The 23,352-nt window shown below is 36.2% G+C and overlaps 1 protein-coding gene across 3 annotated transcripts in view; it reads left to right on the top strand.

Moving 5' to 3' along the window:
- Nucleotides 1-23,352, top strand: part of DISP1 (dispatched RND transporter family member 1) — a 213,801-nt gene that overhangs the window by 130,560 nt on the left and 59,889 nt on the right. Inside the window, exon 1 of one of the 3 annotated variants that reach the window (XM_004439682.2) lies at nt 11,043-11,192. The exons of 1 other annotated variant lie outside the window; for it this stretch is intronic. Coding sequence is in view for 1 of the 2 variants with exons in the window: in XM_087424386.1 (XP_087280512.1) it covers nt 23,043-23,058 (16 nt within the window). In the remaining variant the exon portion in view is untranslated. Of the gene's footprint in view, nt 1-11,042; nt 11,193-22,976; nt 23,059-23,352 lie in introns of those variants that run through there. One more of the 3 variants, XM_087424386.1, reaches the window with a different exon arrangement.

Raw genomic sequence — 23,352 nt, forward strand, 5'->3', positions numbered from 1 at the left:
CTTCTCTAAAGATGTTTAAGGTTAAGGATGGCTAGATGACTTCTGCAGGTTTTATCTAGCCCCAGGTATAGCATTCTGAGTGTTCTGGGGATGCCAAACTTTGGTAGCATGTACATGGTGCTTGATGTACACGTGGTGTACATCACAGTATATACATGGTGGCTTGGTATGGGCATTGGGACAGCTGCCTTGTCATGTCCACACTTCCCAACACTGGCGCTGGAGCATTTACCAGTCCATACCCAGGAGGTCCATTCTGGCTGACAGCCCAGAAAGGTCTACCATTCAGGAGTGGTAATGACCAACTAGTACTTGCCTAGGGTTTCAGCTTTGGGGTTTGCAATGAAGGGACCAAAGATGCCTTGTTCTTAAGGAGCCTAATTGTGGAGCATTCTAATCATTAGGATGATTTTTGTTTCAATGTTTTTGAAGTGGTATTTGCTGAGCCTAGTGATATGCTGTCTTTAAATATGTTAAGGTGACCTTTTGCCTTTTTGCCTTCTGTGACCTACTCCTAGTTTCTTTTTTTTTTGTGAGGAAGATCAGCCCTGAGCTAACATCCATTGCCAATCCTCCTCTTTTTGCTGAGGAAGACTGGCCCTGAGCTAACATCCGTGCCCATCTTCTTCTACTTTATGTGGGACGCTGCCACAGCATGGCTTGACAACTGGTGCATTGGTGCACACCCGGGATCCGAACCTGCGAACCCCAGGCTGCCGAAGTGGAGCGTGCACACTTAACTGCTTATGCCACTGGGCCGGGCCCCTCTAGTCCTAGTTTCTAATGTACCCCCTTTATTAATGTGTTCTTTCAGCCAGGCCTATGTTTTGAGTTTAACAACACTGCTATGTTGGGATATTCTAGAAGGTTTTTAAGAGGCCTAAGTAAAATATTCTGGTATATATCTCACATTCTTAAATTCTGATATAAATAAATATCCTTACTCCTTTCCCATTTGTTACTACATTATTTCTTATCTTTTTACAGGCATCTCACAGAACTTTATTTCATATAAACAACTTTCTGAAGCCAGACATACGTAGCATGAGTTTCATAATTTTGAACTGCTTGAACTTCTGAGTAACTAATGAGTGTGTTTTCAACATATAAAACAACTCCCACTACATTTGTGAAATACTTCACCTTAATAAAATCTTCTATCTTAGAGTTTGGGTAGTTTAAGTTCTTTTCCTTGCCAAACATAATATTACTACATATTACAAAAAGGATAAATAAATAAAATAGGATTAGAATTTTCATTTTCTTTCTTCCATACAACTTCATTTTATACCAGAGAATGTGATGTGTCACCGTGTTATTTAACGTAAGCCTCTAGCAATGATGACAGGTGTTTGTATGCAAGTGACACATGTTTTCCTATAAAGTCTGACTTTTGGAAAATTAACTTGCATGTATTTTTATTTCATGACATAAGGAAAGTAAGTGTAACTTTCTCCATAAATGTTAGAAGTCTGACTTACAGAAAATTTCACTTTATTGGTCATAATCCCTCTTAACATATGCATACCACAATCATTTAGATTCATTTAAGGTTTGGTAAAAATGCAACTGAAACCATTAAAATAATGTTCTGATTATATTACAGTTAAGACACAGTGGTCTTCATTCTAGGAGTATACCTCATGCCTGGAGCATCTATTGTAAAAGTAAAATATCTTATTTTGAAATCCTATATTGCAAACCAGAAATATTTTGGAAACTCTCCAGAGCCCATGGATGCATTATGCTTTGCTTTTAAATCATCATGCATCACAAGATTATATTCTTAGATGATCTACAGTCTAGTTATTTTGTTATGGCTGAAATGATCCAGCTTGTTTTTGATATAAAACTAGCAAATCTGGGCCTCCTCTAAAACATAACACATTCTTTATGCTTTGTGTGGGAGAAAGGCTCTCATACAGCATGCTGTTTACGCTGCTCATGTCAAGACAAAATGTTCACCAGAATTCCAACGTGAGACCTATAATAAACTAACCTGCTTGAGTTATTTTTCACATTTAAAATTTTTTTTCAATAGTAATTTTTGGGTTAGGTTAAGGAGGGCTCAAATTTTTGTTTATTTTTTGTATTGCATCTTAAGATTTTCTTTTTCTTTATAGAAACAAGACTACCTTTTCTCTGAAAGTTACAATCTCTGTGCTTTTTGATTTAAAATATGTACCCCAGCTTCTGATCTTCGTTAAAACTTTGGTAGTGTATAGATTAATAAGTTCATTCTGGATGACCAAAATGGTTTCTGAATTATTGATAGAGTGCATATGGTTTCCTAGGTTTTCATCAAATCAAGCAAAGGATTTAATGAATAAAAATTAAAAATTTTATTTAGATTTTCTTGTTTCCAAGACATTTTATCATGGAAATCATTTTTGCTACAATAAGATCAATTGGCAATTAAGCAGAAAGTCTATTTTGTGTTAAATTTAATGGCTCACTGTGGGGGAAAACTCTTTTATTTATTTGCATTGTTTAAAAATATTTCTGCTAATTCCAAGGAAAATCCTACCTTAGAAACAAAACAAAAAGAAATTTTAAAAACTGCCCAAGAATAAGCTTACATATTAGCTTCTGGAGTGACCTCTGCTGGTTGGGAGAAAAGTGTGAAAGCCAATTACTGACATCTCTTATTATTCAGTAGCAATTTAATATTCAGAATTTAAAAGCAGAGAATAGTGTAACATATTGCAGTCCTACTTAACATCTATTGAATCTTGGCTGTTGTTTGTTTCTCACAACCACAGTGGAAGTGGTCCTGGGGGCCTATATAAACCAGCAGGAAAATAGGATTGTGTATATTGAATTTTATTTTGCAGACTGTATTCTAAAACTACATTTATTCTGTCTAATAAAGGATATATGTAATAGTGACAAATGGTAAAACATCATTTTTTCAATAAATATTTGTCAAGTACCTGCCAGGTACTAGATCTTCCTGAGGGGTATAAAAATGGTAATAATAGAGCTTGTGCCATTAAGTGTAGATCAAGAGGGCAAAATAGGTATAAAATTGACTATGAAGAAAAATTAACACGTGCTAAGTGCCATAAGAGAGATCTCAGAGTCATATAACTTAGAATAGGATGAGAGAATTTCTGGTTTAGGTAATCCAGGAAGGCTTCATGGAAGACATGTCATTTGTTACGTGTGGTAAAGAATGGATGGGATTGTGGCAGTTGGAACTGTGAACAAAGGCCATTGTAAGTAGAAGGAATAGCATAAGCACTGAAGGGGTGTGTGCAAGCTTGTTTGGAGTCAAGCAAATTCTGTTTGGCAAGGGCACAGATAGGAAGGGAAAGAGCCCGGATATTGGAGGGTCTTGCATGCCAGCTAAGGTGTTTAAACTTTACTTGGTAGGCATGGATGAGCCATTAGTGTTTTCTGGACTGGGGAGCAGCTTGATAGATCTATCTGTTATGATGATGAATCTGGAAGCTCTGGGTTGCTCAGATTGGAAATGTGGGAGACAGAGGTTAGGTCACATCTGTTCTGCTGTTGCAGCCTAAATTCGAGGGAAAGTAGTATGTAGAAAGAAGGAGAAGGAATGGAAAGGAAAGGATGGGTGTATGTGACAATGGCTGGCTAGGTCTTGGGAACAAATAAACAAGGGTAGATGGTGGTGTAAAGAGCAAAGATGACTCCAGCCTAGCTCAGGATGCAGCACAGATCAGATGTTCAATAAATATTTAAGTGAAAATTTGTGGCTTGAGTGACTGAGAGAGTAAATAGAAATAGAAAATCAAGAAGAGGTTGTTTGAGGATGATAAGATAATTTATATTTTAGGTGATTGAGTTTAAGCTGCTGGTAGGACATATATATTGAAATGTCCTTAGACAGCAAAAGTGATAGAAATGGAACTTAGAAAAGAAGTTGAATGTGACAATATAGGAAACAGAGCAGAAAGGACTAAAGGATGAGAGCCTTAGATATTGCCTACGATTTAGAATAAGAGAATTCAGGGGATCTGCCAAGAAAATCGAATAGAGGTTAAAGAGGTAGAGAGTGTTAGAATAATGGAAACTGAGCAAGGAGAAAAGGGTATTGCCAGTGGAGTTGGGACATGCAAGAAATGTAAAGAAAATGAGTATTGAGAAAGGACCATTGAATTTTGTTTTTTAAGGAACAGTTGCATTAGATGGTGGGGTAAGTTTGTAAGAAACTAGCCCGGGTGGTCTAGTGGTTAAGATTCGGCACTCTCACCGCCATGGCCCGTGTTCATTTCCCAGTCAGGGACCCACATCACCCATCTGTTGGTTGTCATACTGTGGTGGCTGCATGTTGCTGTGATGCTGAAAGCTATGCCACCGGGATTTCAAATACCAGCAGGGTCACCCATGGTGGACAGGTTTCCGTGGGGCTTCCAGACTAGACAGACTAGGGAGAAGGACCTGGCCACCCACTTCCGAAAAAATTAGCCATGAAAACCCTGTGAATAGCGGCGGAGCATTGTCTGATATGGCGCCGGAAGGGGAGAGCATGGCGCAAAGAGACCGGGCAGGGTATCTCTGCTGTACGCAGGGTCACTAGGAATTGACTTGTTGGCACTAACAGAAGACTGTAAGAAGTTAAGGAATGAGAGGAGGTGAGGCTTGAACATTGTCTGGCAATGGAAGGAAAGGAGAGATAGACTAGTAGCCTGAACACTACAGGCTAAGAAAAGGATGACTTGTTTAGTCTGGGGGAAAACTAAACATTTTTTGTAAGTAAGTAAAGAAGGAGCTGGCAAAGAGGAAAGGATGAAGAGGAGCTTGGGGAGAGAGAGTGAGACAGAGTAAAGAAGATGGCAACAGTCTAGAGCCTCTAGATGTGGAGGAGCACTGTCCAATGAAACTTGCTGCAATGATGGAAATATTCCGTATCTGCCCTGTCCAGTGCAGTAGCCAAGAGCAACATGTGGCTGTTGAGCACTTGAAATGTGGCTGGTGAAACTGGAGACCTAAAATTTTAATTATCATTTAGTTTTAATTAATTTCAATGTAAATAGGCACATGTGGCTAGTGGCTACTTTATTGGGTAGCACAGACCTAGTGTGTAAGTAGTTAATTTAGGAAAGAGCGATGGACATTGTGAGAGATAAGCGATGAGTTCCAGAAAAAGTTTGAAGTAGAGATGATAAGATTTGAAGGAACCGATGGTCAAGTAGTTTCATTATTTGCAGAGAGGGTTAAGGTAGAGAGCATGGGAAAGATTTTCAGCAATCCCTGTGGGGATTCCCAGTGAAGAATCTATGATAGATGAAGTGAATCTCAACAGCAGTGAGAACCCGCCAGAGGCGAGAGCATGCATGTGGTTTAGGTCTCCGCTTCCCTCCCTGGTGACTTTTCAGGAACATTCCCAAACCTGGGAGGAAAAAAAAAAAGAAGAACGAGAGAGCAAGTTTAGGGGAGACTTTTGAAAGGCTGGCTGGCACAGTGGAAGGCTAGTAACGTGAAGAAATGCTGACCACAAGATCTGTGTAAAGTAAGCACAAAGTAAGGAAAAATGGAAAGACACGGAAGGACTCGAGGCCTGGAGGTTGTTATACGGGTGAAGAGCAAATTTCTTAGATGTCAGACTGTGGAAGATAAGCAAGGTCGTAAAATTTTCATTTGTAAGAATTGTAGATTTTGGAGGTAGAGTTTTCAACAGGAAATGGCATTTAAAAAGAAGCTGTAAGATTAAGAAATGTGAATCGTCAGAGGAGAGAAATATACAAGACCAATGCACATATTTCCAAATTGATGGAAAGGAATTTCAGCATCCCACAATTGTTTTGTTTTTGGTCCAGTTTGCTTGCAATATGGTCTGTGCTCCAAACTCACTAACTCAACTTTGAATGTATAGCCTTTTCTTAATCCAAATTTGAATAGTAAAACTTGGATTTATTTTATGTATTTGCAGTGTTATCCAAAATCATAAAAACTGAATTTAGAGTTGGGAGGGATCTGTGAGATCATCTCATCTAATGTATGGATTTTGTAAATAGGAGACTATAACCTCTGGAGTAAGTGACTTGTTCAAGGTTACAGAGCTAGTGAGTGGCAGAGCTGAGAGCGGACTTCAAGACTCCACTGGTTCCCAGTACTGGCTGTGACTTCAGCAGCATAGTGTTCTGGGCTGAAGTCTTTGGTTCGTACCTAACAATTTGTGCTCCAGAAACACTAACATACAATGTAGAATACTATCTGCAGAACTTTCCTATGATTACTTTTTCTGAACTTGTACTTTCGAATGACTAAGCTATTGATTTTACCATACTGAGAGAAGAATCTTGCTGAAGCAGGACTCCACTGTCTGCCTTAGACCACAGTGCTCATTAAGAACTGTCTGGACATTTAATACACACACAAAAAAGATTAATAGATGGGACTTGTAAATGTTAATAAATATAACAAAATCTAGAATTACATTTTGGACTGAGTTCAGAAGTGAAAGAGTTTGTTAATCAGCAGGTGTTTTTTCACTTTTTCCCCCCAGTTTTATTGAGAAATAATTGACATACATCACTGTATAAGTTTAAGGTGTACAGCTTGGTGGTTTGATTTACATGTATTGTGAAATGATTATCACAGTAGGTTCAGCTAACATCCATTATCTCATATAGATACAATATAAAGAAAAAAGAAAATAAATTTTCTCATTATGATTAGAACTCTTAGGATTTACTCTCATAACAACTTTCCTGTATATCATACAGCAGTGTTAGCAATAGTCGTCGTGTTGTCCATTACATCCCTAGTACTTATTTATCCTATAACAGGAAATTTGTACCTGCTGACCACCTTCCTCCATTTCCCCCTCCCACCCCCACATACTCCCTTGCCTCTTGTAACTACGTTTGATCTCTTTTTCTATAAGTTTGTGTTATTTTTTAGATCCCACGTGTAATTGAGTTCATATGGTATTTGTCTTTGTCTTACTTAGCATAATGCCTTCGAGGTCCATCCATGTTGTCACAAGTGGTAGGATTTCCTCATTTTTTATGGCTGAATAATATTCCATTATATATATATTATATATATATATATATATATATATATATATATATATATATGTATTACAACTGCTTCATCCATTCATCCATTGATGGACACTTAGGTTATTTCCATGTCTTGGCTCACTTTTGAAAAAGTACCAAGTGTTGTGCCTCTCCTGCCAGCTTTTGTCTCTCTGTCCCTCTCCCTTACCCTCTGTCTTTCTAATAATGAAGAAAGATACCTAAATAGTGTGATCTAAGAAAAAAAGAGAGATTATTTTCAGAGAACATTAGAACTTCATAAGGTTACTAGCACTTTCCTTTTCACTCTAAATAATACATTGAGAACATACTGAAGTGATTGGAAATAATCCTGATTATTATTTATAAAATAATAATGTATTCCATGTGACAATACCAGAAGCATACTTTAAATTGCCCATTTTAACATGGGCCCAGCATTTTTAAATAAAATGATTAAATGTACAAACCAGTAACTTTGTTAAAAATGTAAATAAGAATTTACAAGTTTATGAGTTGGAGACTTCAGGTCATTGATTTCTGTGACACCTCAACCAACTTAAGGGGTTTCCTGAAGTAATTTATGAGATTAACAGCTCTAGAACCTTTGTTTGCATTTCTCGCCATGACAAGCACTGTGAAGTGGGATTAGCTGCTTTAATAAACTAAACCAAACTACTATTCAAATGATCAAAGAATATTAAAATACCTTCATTTTCATTTTAATTCTTTAATTCCTTTTTAGGGATTTTTAGGTATTATAGCATTTGGCATACATATGGCATAAATTAGCATACCCTAAGATTTTAGGGACTGAATCTTTTAATATAGTTACTGGAATAAATACTTGTCTTTTTCCCTCCTTCCCTCTGTCTTTTTCCTCCCCAAGACTGGCTCTTTTCTAGGTAAATTTAGAAGACAGCGAGATGAAAGGTACCTTTCCTACCCTCTAGGAGTTCACACAGTGTCTTTAATATAGTGGTTCTCAAAATGTGCGTCTCCGACCAGCAGCGTCAGCATCACCTGGGGCCTTGCAGAAAGGAAATTCTCAAGCTCCGCCCCAGACCTGCAGAATCAGAATCTTTGGGGCTGGGACACAGCAATCTGCCTTCTCACAAGTCTTCTAGGAGATTCTGATGCACACTCAAGTTTGAGAACCATTGGTCTAATGGCTGGAACTTTATAGCTTCCTTATTTTTTTGTTGAGATATGATCCACATACCATAAAATTCATCATTTTTTTTTTAATTTTATTTTTTTTTCCCCCAAAGCCCCAGTAGACAGTTGTATGTCATAGCTGCATATCCTTCTAGTTGCCGTATGTGGGACGTGGCCTCAGCATGGCTGGAGAAGCGGCGCGTGCGCACCCGGGATCCAAACCCAGGCCGCCAGCAGCAGAGCACACGCACTTAACCGCTAAGCCACGGGGCCGGCCCAAAATTCATCATTTTAAAGTGTACAATTCAGTGAGTCTTAGTGTATTCACAAGGTTATGCAAACATCACCATTGTCTAATTCCAGAACATTTTTATCACCCAAAAGGAACTCCATAACTGTTAGCAGTCACTCCCTTCCTCTGTCCCTACCCTCCAGCCCCTGGCAACCACTAATCTACTCTTCGTCTCTATGAATTTGACTATTCTGGATATTTCATATAAATGCAATCATACAATATGTGACTGTTGTGTCTGGCTTTCACTTAGCGTAATGTTTCCAAGGTTCATCCGTGTTGTAGCACATATCAGTGCTTCATTCCTTTTTATGAATGAATAATGTTCCACTGTATGTATATACCACATTTTGTTTATCCACACACCAGTTGATGGACATTTGAGTTGTTTCCGTGGCTGTTATGAATAATGCTGCTCTGAACATTCACATACAAATTTTTTTATGAACATAGATCTCTTGGGTATATGCACTGGATTCTCCTCATTTGTGGTAGTTACGTTCCAGAAAGTGGCTGCAAACACTGCGTTAATGAATACTGAGTCATTGCTCTGCAGGGAAATACAGGATCAGGTTCCTTCAAGCCTCTGGTCATATTTTTGACAGCTGATCAATACATGACCTTGTTTTGTGTGTGTTTCTATTTAGCCACTGTATCTAATAAATATTGTTGATTCACTAACATTGAATTCACATCCAATAGCACTATAACTCATGCCTAAATGAAGCTTGGCCAACACATGTATTTTCTCTGTAAGGCATGTCAGAGGCTTCTTGAGCTTAGGAACACTACACAGCACTGCACAGTATGCTTTGGGGCCATTTTAGACAGTGAAATTACCCACTAAAAGCACAAAAATGTGAAAAACGTGGCATTAAATAGACTGCGAAAAGAACAGTTGTTTACTGTATGAGAGCTGAAACAAGAAGGCAGGGGTTCACCTTGTTCGACCTCACCTGGGAGTGTGTGTGTCGGAGGACTCAAATTTTTCACCACTCTGCATGTGCATGTCTGAATGACTACAAAAGCACCTGAGGATTATTTTGGGATTACAAATAAATTTTATCGAGTAGGCAAATTTGCAAGTATGGAATCTACAAATAATGAGGATCAACTGTACCTAGGAGTGAAATTGCTGTGTCATATGGTAACTCTGTGTTTAATTTTTTGAGGAACTGGTAGACTTTTCCATAGTGGCTACAACATTTTACGTTCCCACCAGTAGGGTATGAGGGTTCCAATTTCTCCATATCCTTGCCAACACTTGTTCTGTTCTTCCCTCCCTCCCTTCCTCCCTCCCTTCCTTCCTCCCTTCCTTCCTTCCTTCCTTCCTTCTTTCCCTCCTTCCTTGCTTCTTTCTTTTTCTGATTATAGCCATCCTGGTAGGTGTGAAGTGGTATCTTATAGTGGTTTTAATTTGCATTTCCTTAATGATTAGTGATGTTCAGCATCTTTTCATGTGCACATTAGCCATTTGTATATTTTCTTTGGAAAAATGTCTCTTCCAAAACTTAGCCTATTTCAAATTGGATTATTTACTATTGGGTTGTAAGTGTTTTTTTATATGTTATGGATACTAACCTCTTAGATACATGATTTGCAGATACTTTCTCCTATGCTGTGGGTTGTCTTTTCACTTTCTTGATGATGTTCTTTGACGTACAAAAGTTTTTTATTTTGATGAAGTGCAATTTTATCTATTTTTTCTTTGATTGCTTGTGCTTTTGGTGTTACCTTTAATTTTGAAAGTGCTATCTTCATATAGTTAATGAGGACAGATTGTTAAAAGAGTTGTTTACACATTTTTATTAAAGAAGTCATGAAGAGTTAGATTTCATGGTTTCAATAAATTATCACTGATTTGCTAATAGATGTCATATGTAAATTTAAAGCGTTTGTTTGCCCTTATTTACAAGGTTTTATGTTGTGGTTGTGGAATTTTAAATACTAGCATCATCAGGGCCACAAATTTATAAAAAGCAGTGTCAAATTCATTTAACAAACTGCTGTTTTTGTTTAGGAAAATTGAAGAGAAACACTTATAACTGCTGTAAATAGTACTTTACTCTTTAATAAAGAAGACTCTGCCTCTTTTAAAAACTATGAACTTTTCTGCCCTAAAAGCAGAGTCTCAAGAGCCATTTGTGAAAGAACACAAGAATCCCCGGAACTTGGAAATAAACACGGTTTGGTGTTTATTTGTGTTAGTTTAAATGCAGTAGCCCTGTGTGTCAGAAAACTGAATCTGTAACACTTAAATTAGCCTAAGCAAGCAAATAATATCAGCTAACATGGCTTTAATCTACTAAGTAACTTTAAATCCAAAAGATCAAAGGAAGTTATAACCAAAAGCAGTCCTTCGTGCAATTTCCCCGAAGAAGCAGGAAAAGGCTAGAAATTACATGTCACCTTCATATCCTGGCTGGCTGACCTTGTGCTCAGATCAAGCCCCTCTGTATGCCAGCTGTTACCATTATTAAGACCTTGCCCCTGGGGGTTAAGTAGGAGAAAAACTCTCCTGTCCTATAGGAGAGCAAAGTTGGAAAGTTCCAGCCCCTAACATGCCTAATTCAAAGCAATCTGCATGTGCTTGTCATTCCGTCTGTCCTGCCGCTCTGTGGAGCTGCTCCTGCTCTCCGCTCGCTGCTCTCTGCTGTGCTGTGTTACTGCAGCCACTTATGGCTGTTGCTCCTGCAATCATTTGCAGACCAAACTGAGTCAGGGAAGTTTCCTCTTTTAACGTAAAGGTAATACATTTACTCATGCTTCTGTATGTGTGAACTTGTTATTTGGGGAGAATTTATTTAAAAACTGAACTTTGTTCTGTGCTTCTAGGATTGAATTTAAAATTCCAGCTTGTAATTGTTTTCACAGTAAACTTTGAACGTCATCTTAACGCATTAAAATCTTACGAAGTTTATTTAAGTTATAGTCTATGCACAGTAAGGTAAGGTAGGCTGTTTCTTATCTTTATTAAAATGTACTTTCTTTATGAAGTTGGGAGGAAACCTCAGATTTCAAGTAGTTTATGTTGTTTCATGCTTTGAGATTCTTTTTTAACCACTATCTAAATCAGAGAATTTTGAAAATATGTGCTTTTCTCCTTACCAGTGGGTAGAAAAATAGATGTAGAATCGTAGGAATTATTTTAATCACTTTTGTGAATTAAATATCATAAGAAAATAGTAAAATATTAACATTTCCCAGCCTGTAAAATGGAAGTTTGATGAAGATACCTACTTGGGAACTAAGCTTCCACAGCAAGTTTAATTCTTACCAGTGTTCATTTCAAATACACAACTTAGTATACATCCTCAAGTTGTATTTGAGTTGATTAACCGTTTCATGCATTGTATGCATTTTAATTGTAGCAATGGTAACTATATTATGATTGGGTTTACTACTTAAACTAGAAGTCAGAATATATTTGCCATATTTACTGTTTTTCTTTTTAATTGAATATATTTGACATACAATATTGTGTAAACTTAAGGTGTACTTGTTAATTTGATACATTTGCATATTGTAATGGGATTGCCATTGTAGCGATATTTAGCACCTCTAGTGCACTGCATAATTATACTTTCTTTTTAGTGATTGGGATAGTTAAGTTTTAGTTTCTTAACAAGTTTGATGATTGTAGGACAATATTGCTGTCTGTGTTCATTATACTGTACTTTAGACCTCTATGGCTTATTTACTGCTCGTTGCAAGTTTGTACCCTTAAACAACATCAATCTTATCCCTGTCATGTTTACTTTTGCTTAAAATGAGATTGGATAATTTGTCTGCGACTGGCAGAAAAATTCAAACTAGTTTAACTTGTGAAATATTTGTATGTCTGGTAGTAAAATGTCAATTTTAAAGAAATTAAACAGATGTAAATTTCATGAAAACTGAGGTATTTCATACAAATCATTGACCATAAGTGACTTTCTTCAGTGATAATGCAAGAAATAGAGAGCACACTTTACAGTTTGCTAAAATTTTCTTTAACAGGTACTCCTTTTGAAAGAAAAAGAATGAAATATGTCTTTTTTACCCACAGGCAGGTTAGTTTAGATCATAGTATTTATAATTAAGAAAACTCTAGTTCCCTTTGATGGCTGGGAAGTCACTAAACTATGTAAATAAGCTCTAAACTAATGGGTATTTCACTTGTAGACAGTGGGTTTACTGCTTCTCATGGTTTTAATGTCTGCTGACACATTTCTACTTTTACAATGTTAAAATAAGTAGGTTTTTTTTGCATTATTTTATTTATTTTTAAACTTTGCGTCTCTAATAGACTAAGAATTCTGTCATGGCCAAAATCTTGAATATTGGAGTATTTTATTAGATTATACTTCATTTGTAACTTTTTGTTTTAGTGTACAAAAATAAGGCAGAGTATTTTTATGTATCTTCCCTGCTTCCTATAGCTTGGATCTTAGACCTGAATTGTAGAATTGTGAGTGTGAACCATTTGCATTGCTTATGAAAAAATGTGTAATGTTTAAGTGTCTGAAATGATTGACCTACAAAGCTGTTTAGAGAACACATGTTGACCTTCCCTCAGTCTGGGAAATGATATGTATTATAAAATTGATTCATCCAACATCTTAATCTAATCCCAGTTGTCTTTGTAGTTTATACTGAACCAATCAGCCCTTTTTGGCAACTGTTGGGAAATCTGCTTTTCAGTGTTGGCTGTGCATCAGGTCTTTACTTTCATTCTGACTGCTTAGATTTCTGGGATTGGATCAGAGCATTCTACTTCTAAGACTCTTATAACTCAGCGTGGGTGATGAACAGCCTTGACACACTGACTATAGGAACATTTCCTATTTTAAAAAAATTTCAATTCCTGATCACATCCTAACACAGGAAATAAAACTGGGTGTTTAGGATCAAGACAAATGAACTGCTTAGCCTATCAGCTTATTAGAAAAAATATCAAACAAAGCAACTACAGTAAATTTGAAAAGTGAGACTTGGGGAAGAGGATGGCTCTTTGTTCTCTCCATCTTAATTTCTATTCTTTTATCATTTTAGTCACTATTAAACCAGCTCACATATGACAGATGCACATATTCAGATTTCACAAAAAATATTCACAAGGAACACAGTAGGTGCTTATTATATGCTTGCTAAATAAGGACATTCACCTATTTAACTGAAAGATATGACTTAATTACCTTTGTGAGCAAACAAGAATCCCACAGTAAATGTAATTTCAGTTTGTCTAATATATAAAAGTTAGCAAATAGAATTTATGAGTATTTATAGTGATAATTTAAGAAATAGAAAAAGATGTATGAAAGTTGCACCCAGCCGCTTACTTCAGAGTTAACTTACTGATCCAATTCAAATATGAAAAAGTCTTTATGAATTGGATGTTTTCCTCAACTTAAAGTAAATCTCAGAGTCCTTTAAGTAAAAGGATGTCTTTAATTGCGTTTCATACAAATACCTTGGGAGATGTTTCCCAAGTTGCTCAGTAGGCTAAAGGATACTCTTGAGACATTATTTGCTGGACTCTGCAGGGAAGAACCCATTGGGGGAGCTGCCCTAGGAAATTTGATTTGCTACTTCTCAAACTTCACAAAACAGTAGGGAGTGGAGCCTGGTATCAGATACTTAGCATTTGTGGGAAAAGCTGAGATAATTCTAAGTGTAGCATTAAAAAACCACACGTTACCATCTAAATCAAACAACTTTCAAGTGTTTTATGGTGATTGATGTCAGTTTTTGGCTTTATGGAAGACATTTAGAAATTCTCTCACATTTTTTTGCCTCACAATATATGGGAGTAGAATTTTCTTACTTTGATTTATCTCAGTGATGGTTTTTTCCTTTGAGCTGCTAAGTTTTGGGGTTTTGAGATGTGTGGAGTATAAAACATTCCTGTTATCTTTAGACATGCTTGTAATCTGTTCAACAACATTAGTTAAGCTCAGTCATATGATCCTGTTTCTACTGGGGAAGAGCTATAGTGATACAGATAAATTGCTCATTTGTAAAGTTGCCTATTTTCTGATTTTAGTTGAGGCAAAATAGTTTCAGATGAAGTCTTATGGCCTAAAGATAGACCGATCACATCTTGAGGGTCCTGTTTATTACCAAAGCATCTTGTAATTCTTATTTGGTGGGAATGTGAGAAGAGAAAGCAGGCCTAGTAGGGTCTGAAGCCTTTCTGACCCTAGAATTGGAACATTTAAGATGCTTAAAATGCAGTCAGAAATATATATATATGTATATATATATATATTTTGGCGCAAAATGTTAGGGAACATGCCCTTTTAATAGAGGAGCTTGGAACTTCGTTTTGGAGATTGGCCAAGATTTGGGGATATATTTTTTTCTTGAGGGTTAAATAAACTTATTAGTGAAATTGGCTATATCCTAAACTTTATTCAAACAATCCATAAGTAATTGAGGCTGTGTGACAACTTAGTTTACATTTCCACATTGTTCCACATGAATTCTGCACTGTTGTCTCTCAAACTAATGTCTTATTAAGGGTTTCTCTCCGCTGCACCCTTGTCTGCACGCTTATAACCTCAAAAGTACTGTAGATGAAATCTCTTTTCGCTGTAACCGGAAACAGAAGTGAAAATAATCCAAATAGTATAAAGCACATCTAACATGGAGTACCAGGTCGAAATGTTTTTTGATATACACAAACATTCTGCGTTTTAAGCAATATTTTCTGATCATTGAATGTTCTGAGTGGAGATTGCTTGCTCTTATAAACTGATCAGCATTAATTATATCAAATATAAATTAGTGGTTCTCAACCCTAGCTGCAAATTAGAATCGTCTGGGGAGCATTTTTTTTTAAATGCTAATGCCCACACCCCATTACAATATGAATTAAATCATAATCTCTGGGGCCAGGGCCCTGTGTCTGTAATTTTTTTGTTATATTACTGAAGTGATTCTAATGTGCAAAAAGGGTTGAGACCGCTGTAATAGACTTGTAACTTTGTGAATATTTGCTATATTTGTTACGTTCCCTTCAAGACTTGCAACAGACTCTAGATAACCAGCAGGCTGGTTCTTGGGTTAGATAACTACTTATTGGAGGGCTTTCTAGAATTTTTTTGCAAGACTATTGATTGACATTTCTGATTATAGAAAACTTCTCTAGTCTTATTTTGTATATTCTTAGTTATACAAATGAGCATAAGTCTCCAGGCTTAGGGTTCAAAAGAAATTAGTGCAGATTAATAGAATTTAAACTCATCTGAAATAGGAATTCAAAGATGTCAGAAGCCTTTCTCTCTCTTCTTAAGGGCATTGATGTTTATGGATATAACACAAAGCATGAGTGTGGGGAGAAGTGGTGAATATTTTGTGGAATGATAATTTTTTTGGATGAACTTGGAAAAGAGATCTCTGAAAACTGCTGTCATAGCTGCAATACAATGATAGTGTTCTTGAAATATGTATTTAGGAAGATAAGTGTTTATGCTAAAAAGAGGATGTTGCTGACTATCATTTGTCCCAGACTATAAAAGATAAACTTTATTTTACACCCACATAGACCTGTTATCAAAAGTACATTGGACACAAAACAAATAAGAAAAATGAGATTGATGTTTCCAGAGCCCTGAAATTTCTATCACTCATCCCTCAGGTGTGAATCTGTGCTTTGACAACCTAACCAGATCTAGTAACAAGACTGCTTTCCAGATTCAGGTTTTTCAGATTTGCTGTAGCACATATACTGTAATATCTTCCTAAGGTTATTTAACTTTTTGTTGTTGTTGTAAACTGAGGGGGAGGGAGGGCTATCTGGCAATGTTTATTTTTCTTCTGTATCATTAAGCTGCTTGTAAATATTATGAACAGTTTTTATAACAATGAAACAAGCATGTAACATTTACAGTTTATCCTCATTGATGCCTTTATCAATATTTATCTTGTATATAATCATATTGAAAGAGAATATATAAAATCTTAGGTATATTTCGTTTTCAAACATGGTGTTTGTTATCATAAGTTGCGACTACCTTCTTGTTAATATAAATTTAATAGGCAAACAGTAAGTTTTGTAAAAGAATAGTAATCCATTGCTTTCAGATTTCCTAGAACACAGTTTGCTTTTTCATCGTGTGATGGAAAGCATGCAAATACCTAGTAGGCTCTTATGAAATGTATGTTTAGTGCTATAGATTCTCAAATGTATAACATTGTTTCTTTGGGAAAGTGGCTTATAATTTATTGCAATATATGCTTCCGTGGAATAATAGCAATAACTTATTTTTGTACAGTTCTTTGCAACATATAAAATGCTTGTAGATGATTAAGTGAAGATATTTATAAGTGTTCTTATTGAAGGAGAGTTTAATGGTAGGAAGTTCATGAACTCTAAGAAAATTTAATGTGTCTCAGAAGGGGAGAAGATTATATTTCTTTATTTAAGACCATTCTTTTTGGTTCCTTAAAAGTGGCTGGTTCTTTGATTGAAGATGTAGATTTTGCTGTCAGGTCACGATTCCATTATTTCGCAATAGCGTGAATACTACATGATGACAAAGATCAGGCCACTGCCTTGCTTTTCAGGTTTGCATAATATGATATGTGGATGGATAGCACCTCTTCTTAATTCGGTGAAATACGTCTCCGACGCTCTTGAGTGCTGAGTTGTGCCTTTTAAAGCTATCTTGGGGAATATTGAATTCAGAGGCTATTTTTCATGTGGACTTTCAGACTGAATTTTATATCAGTAGCCTCTAGTGGTCCTATAAAAGCTAGTTGTACTTGGCATTGCCCTAGAAGCATCTTGAGGTAGTGGAAAGGTCTTTATTTTTAGAGTCATACTGGTCTGAGATTGAATCCCAATCATGTGGTTTGGATTAGTTATACTTTAACGTTTTTGACCCTCAGTTTTCTCTATAATGGGTTTAATAATATCTTCAAATATTCCTAGAGACAAAACCTGGCTGATGTGCCTCTACCATCTAGCTTTAATAGTCCCACTACAGAAGATGCCTCAAATAACAATTCCTTGTCAATTTCTCTGGCACATTTAGAGAAACTATTTATTCTTTGGCCATAGCTCTAAGTATTAGTAGGTCAACTTGGTACCAGTGATCAGAAATGAGGCCGTCATTTTAGAATAAGCATCAAGCAATTTTAGAGGAACTATTTCATATTAAAACAGGTTTGGTAGGTAATGGACACAGGTACTCCCCAGACTACCTTAATACCTGGTGTTAAAAAAAGACCTCAGGTATCTTTATACACCCATCTTCAATATCCAGTGCCACTTGAGAGAAAAAGATTGTCTCGCCCAGTTAACTGGGCAAGGTGCTTCAATTCTATATATGAGTTGTGCTAAAAAGATTAAAATCTGATCGGTTGTTATTTCTATGTACACAACAGTTTAGGAGTCATGAGATAAGCCATAATTAAACCTGGTTATCAATTAGAACCTCTATGGTTAAAATTTGTTACTTTTCTCTGCCTTAATCAGAAAAAGGGGGCTTTATTTCTGTGTCAACTATTATCATTTCCCTACAGGTTTTATCCATTCTGCTTTAATTGCACATCATTTTGCCATTACTTAGGCCTAATTCTCTTGTAGCCTCCCCACCTTGTTTGGTTTTGCCTGGCTACACAAACAGTATTCCAGGGACCAGCATCTGGGCATGTTGTTGGAAGCTTGTCGCCCTACTGCAGGTGGACTATATCAGAATTTGCATTTTAACAACATCCCCTAGTGATCCTTATGTTTGAGAAACACTGGGTTAGTGTTCTGTGTTTTATCTAGTGAAACTGTGCTATAGGGAGCATCACTCTTCTGAAAAAGATGATTGGTTACAACATGGGATCTTGTTGGTGATCCAGCCTTGACGTTTATTTTTTGGTGTTATGAATCTGATGAAGCAAAAGGTTATTCTATAATACGTCTAGTTCCATAATCTGAGTTTATGGAATGTGGTTTAGGAGAAAGACTTCAAAACCTTGGTATCAGGCTTCCTAGCCTTACCATTTGAGACTCTGTCTCAGGTTTTCTTTTGCAAGATGGAATGGTAATGCCTGCCACACCTGTTTTTCTGAGGGCTATTAGGAGGATCAACTCAAGTGAGATCATGTGTGTGAAAGTGCTTTGGAAATACCAAAGAGGTGTACTATTGTAACTGTTGATGGGGATGAAGATGATGATCCTTCAGGCTATATGAGCCCTGTGTTTGTTAGGGATAGTGATGGCTTTGGTAAGTGGTTACTGTGGTAATTGGAACAGGTCTGTGTATGCTCTTCAACATTACATTTAGATTTTAACTTGACAGTTTTCTGGCCACGCTAACAGTTCTGACTTCCAATTCCAAGTCACTACTCTGAGGTTTCCTTAACACCCTTTAGATGTTGAGTCACCTAAATAGTTTGATTGCATCCTTTGGGTAAATTGTGTGCCTTTAACATATTTTGGTATATAATATGTTGACGAATAAAATTCCCATTATTCAAAAAGATCCTACTATGATTATATGATAGCATTTTCAAAGAGATACTACTTTTTGTCTTTGAACCATGGTAATTTCCTTACATCTTGTAGATATACGTTTCCTGAGTCCGAAACCAGAGTAGAATATAATTATTTGAACCTTCTTATCTCATGGACTCTGATGACTTTTCTCTCTACATTTCAACATGATTGAACATCTCTGTGTTTCTTCTCTGTACTGTCTGCTTAATCCTCGCCTGCATTGGTCTAACAAATAATAATTCATATTTCCAAAAATTTAGAAGCTATGAGATTAAAGATATATTGAAAACCTTTTTCTGAATAGTTTGTATTCATCTGTTCTTGCTCCTTACCTCCGTTTTCATTTCCTGCTTTATCCAATTATTTGATATATTGTGTAAGGTGTTAGTGTAAGAGAGCAGATGTATATCAGAAGATAATTTAAAATGCATCCAGTGAATACATGTCTATTATCTTTTAAGGTGAAGTAAGTTTGTTTCTGTTTTTGCATTTTAATAATAATACCTTTTGTTCATTATTAGTCACTGTGCTAGAAACTGTTTGTTGTTTTATTAATATTTTATTACCGTAAAGAAGACACACTTATAGTAAAAGTTGCAAGCAGTACAGAAAGTAAAATGTGAAAGTCTCCATCCTTCCAAATGGCCCAGTCCAACTCTCCAGCAGGAAACGTTAGCATTTTCTTATGTCCTTCTGGAAATTATCCGTGTTATATCCTAACCATATGTGTATATCTCCCCTGCTTTTTTAACAAAATGGATTCATACCATATAGGCTGTTCTGCAGCTAGGTTTTACTTACACGTAAAGATGTACTTTGGACTTCTTTCCATACCAATAATCTTGATCTAACTCATTTTTTTTATTGTGCCAAATACCCAATGTATGGATATGATAGAATTTAAGTCCCCTATTGATAATTTAGATTGTTTGCAGTTTTCATTTGTACAGACAGTGGTGCAGTCAACATCTTTATCCATACATTTGTCTTTACATGTTGTTCAAATCTATCCAAAGGATAAATTCCTAGTAGAATTGTGGGTCAAAGGATGAGGGTATTTTAAATTTTGATTGGTAGCGCCATGTTGCTTTCTTAGAAGGTTGCATCAATCTGCATTTCAAACAAATTTAATTGTAAGAAGAACCAAGACTTAGAAACCCTAAGAGTGTAAGTAACTTGGCCCAGTCTCAAAGTTAGTAACTAGTAGAGTCAACTTTCAAACTCAGACCTATCTGTGCTATTTCTTCTAAGCTACAGATATCTCAGCTGCCATTTTAAAACATAATTTTGGCTTCCAAACTAGAAAGTATCATTCCGTATTTTTTTATATTCCCATCATTTGATCAAGCAATAATGATAATTCTATTATAAATACATAGCCCTATATGGTTTTCAAAACATTTTTACATTCACATAGTAATCTTATGAGATAGACATTGATTATTATCCTGATTTATACATGTAAATGAGGCTCAAAGAAGAAAACCTTAAATTTTAAAAAATGTCATCAAAAGATGGTCCTTGGCCAAAGGCCTTGTAGCCCCCAAACTGCTAAAAGCATTCAGAACATAAAAATGCTAGTAGAAAATGTGAAATAGGGGGTGTGAGATTAGTGGCTTTGAATGTATTGATTGGCCTATTATATTCATGAATAACAGGAAATACACTAAAATATCTGGCCATGGGGCCCCATCACACCTCAAGCCAGTGCCTCAAGAATAGCTTTCTTTTGGCAGCCCCTGTGTGATATGGCCCTGGGGAAAACAGCGATTTGGACATAGCTGTCTTTTAAAGTTGTTCATTATATTTGATCCAAAACTTATTTTAAACCTCTGCCATAAATACTTTTATCACTGCGTTTATAATCACATAGCGTTACATTTATCACAATAGTTCCTTTTTATGATATTATCTCTTCCTCTATCTCATTTTCTTTCCTGTTTTCTCTATCCTAGGCTCAGACCAAATTTTTTTCTGATTTGTCTCAGTTCTAAAGAAATAAGATCTTTCTCTGTATGGCCTTAGGGTCAACTCTTGACTTCAGATTGAAACTTTGCTGTTCTCCTGGTCACCTAAATTCCTACACAAATACATCCACTGAACTTAATTCATAGTCATTTCTTAGAACAATTTTTTTCTGTTTTTGCTTTTTATTATAATTCACAACTTGTTTATAAAGTCAATTTAATTGTTCCCATTTTATGATTAAAGAAACTGAATCATAGAAAGCCCATGTGACTTACTTCAAATACAAGCCAAAGTCAGAGTTCAAATTATTCTTTACTATTCACTAGTTCCTACCTCATTACAAGAAGTCTCCAAGTTACGAAAGAGGTTGTGTTCCAAAAATTCATTTGTAAGTCAGTTATTTGGCATTTGAACTTCGTTTTACCACAGCGGGGGAAAAATGTTGTAAACGGTGATTAGGTCCCTCGGCTGGCCTGCAAAAATCTATTTAACTCTTATGGAACTACAAAAGGATGCATTTGCAATAACAATTGGAGAGAATGATAGTTGTAATTCAGGTTACAAAGAAAAAGAAAAATATTTTTCCTGAGGAAAAGCAGATTCAATTAGAAGATAGGGAAACTGATGAAATTGTAGGGAGTCTAGAAGGGATTACGGGGCACCTTAGAAGGATGTTAGAGGTTAGAGGCTTCTGTCTGAAGCCCAGTTTCACTTGAAAACTTTGAGGATTTTTGTTGTTGTTAGATTCCTCTCACTAGCATAACTCACCCAACAGCTGTGATTAGAGCCAACAGGATTGATTGAACTAAATACTTGTAAAAACATAGACTATCTGAGGTGATATTAACCAACTTGGGATAGTAAAAACAAACCAACAAACCAGAAAAAGTCTTCCTTCCATCCTCCTGATGGAAAGAAAGGTCAGGAGTGGGTGTTGATTTTCCCATTCAGCCCAGCAGATCCCATCAGCCCAGGTAGCTTGGCTGAGGTCTAGAGAGAAGGCTGGAGAACCTGGGTCAATGGTGGAGGTGAGAGAGGGCGTGTGACTTTGGTGATTTTTGTGGAGTATTTGTACAATGAGAGTTTCTAATTCTGGGAAATGACTGCATTTATCTCATCTAGTGACTGCTGCTTACATTAGCTAGACTGTCTTTCCCTTCAGCATGTAAATAAACATCTTAAATTTCAATTAACTTTTAAAAAAGTCTAGCACCTCTTTAGATGGCCTCTAATTTATATGTTTTATTGTTTTCAAAACATTTGCACACAACTTTTTCTTTTGTGAACAACAAAAGGGAGGATATATTTTTCAGTAAACGGAAGCTTAAGTGATGCTGAGATGGCACATTAAGAAAGTGATGAAAGGAAGATTAGAGTTTGTGCCTTCTGGGTCAGATTAGGGCTCTTACCAGGATGCCTACCCTGCCTTCCCACTAGGTGGTTAGTATATTTACCTACCATTGCTTTGTGTTGAGTATATTATTTGAATATTTTATAGTGGTATTTATACCCAGGAGTGATTTAATGAAGGAGAGAGCAACTATATTTACCACAACAATTCTAAATCCTTCTGAATGGTTATTATAAAAGGAAGTTGGGATTGGCACACTGTTTTCAAAAATGATGCTAAGGCTGATGAGAGAAATAACGTCTACTTGATTTTATATATGTTTTGATATTTATAAATGCTTTGTCTTTTCACTAAAACAATTCATGAAGAAATTTTTTAATGTCCACATTAATTCTTCCGTTTCTTATAGCCTTGATGTTTATATAACTAAATGTGTGGGGAGGGGGGAGTATGTGTGTGGGGAGGTGTGTGTGTTTGAAGATTTTTATCTGAAAGGTAAATAAATTAATAATACTAAATTTGTATCCTAGTACCATGAATATCTTTTGAATATCAGTATTCAGATTGGAACTTTAAGCCTTATTCTGGCATTCTCTGCTCAGAAATGCCCTTGTTGAGTATTTTATATATTGGGTGAAAACATGCATAGGAATCTTCCTCGTGGATGACCCAGGTTTGTCAGGTTAGAGTACCATGTACTCAGACTGAAAAGAGATAACCTCTTCTTGTACTTCTGTCTGCCAGAGGTGGGGAGAGACTAGAGAGAGATTTCTTCAGAGGCTGTTTTGTCTACTTAGAAGAATGCCATGCCAGAAGGGTTAGTGAGCCAAAATATTGTTTTCTTCTTTTCTTGTTAGCTTTCACGTGTAGGTTAAATAGAACAATAGCATTTGATGACCCATTTTTGTTACTGAAAATTTCCAGATTTTATGCATATGTTGGTCAGAGGGTGGCGAGTACACGAGGGGTGGGGGAGGAGGTTGTCTGTTTTTACTTTTGTTTGTTGACTGGACAGAAACATGCTACTGGTAATTTAAGCATTAATTTTTCCTTTATATTGAAGGCCTAGACCCTTTGGTGGAAGGAAAAAAGTTAAGAACAAAAATCTCAT

This window comes from Ceratotherium simum, chromosome 36, assembly GCF_057802395.1.
Source record: "Ceratotherium simum simum isolate JZ-2026a chromosome 36, ASM5780239v1, whole genome shotgun sequence".
Classification (NCBI taxonomy): Eukaryota; Metazoa; Chordata; class Mammalia; order Perissodactyla; family Rhinocerotidae; genus Ceratotherium; species Ceratotherium simum.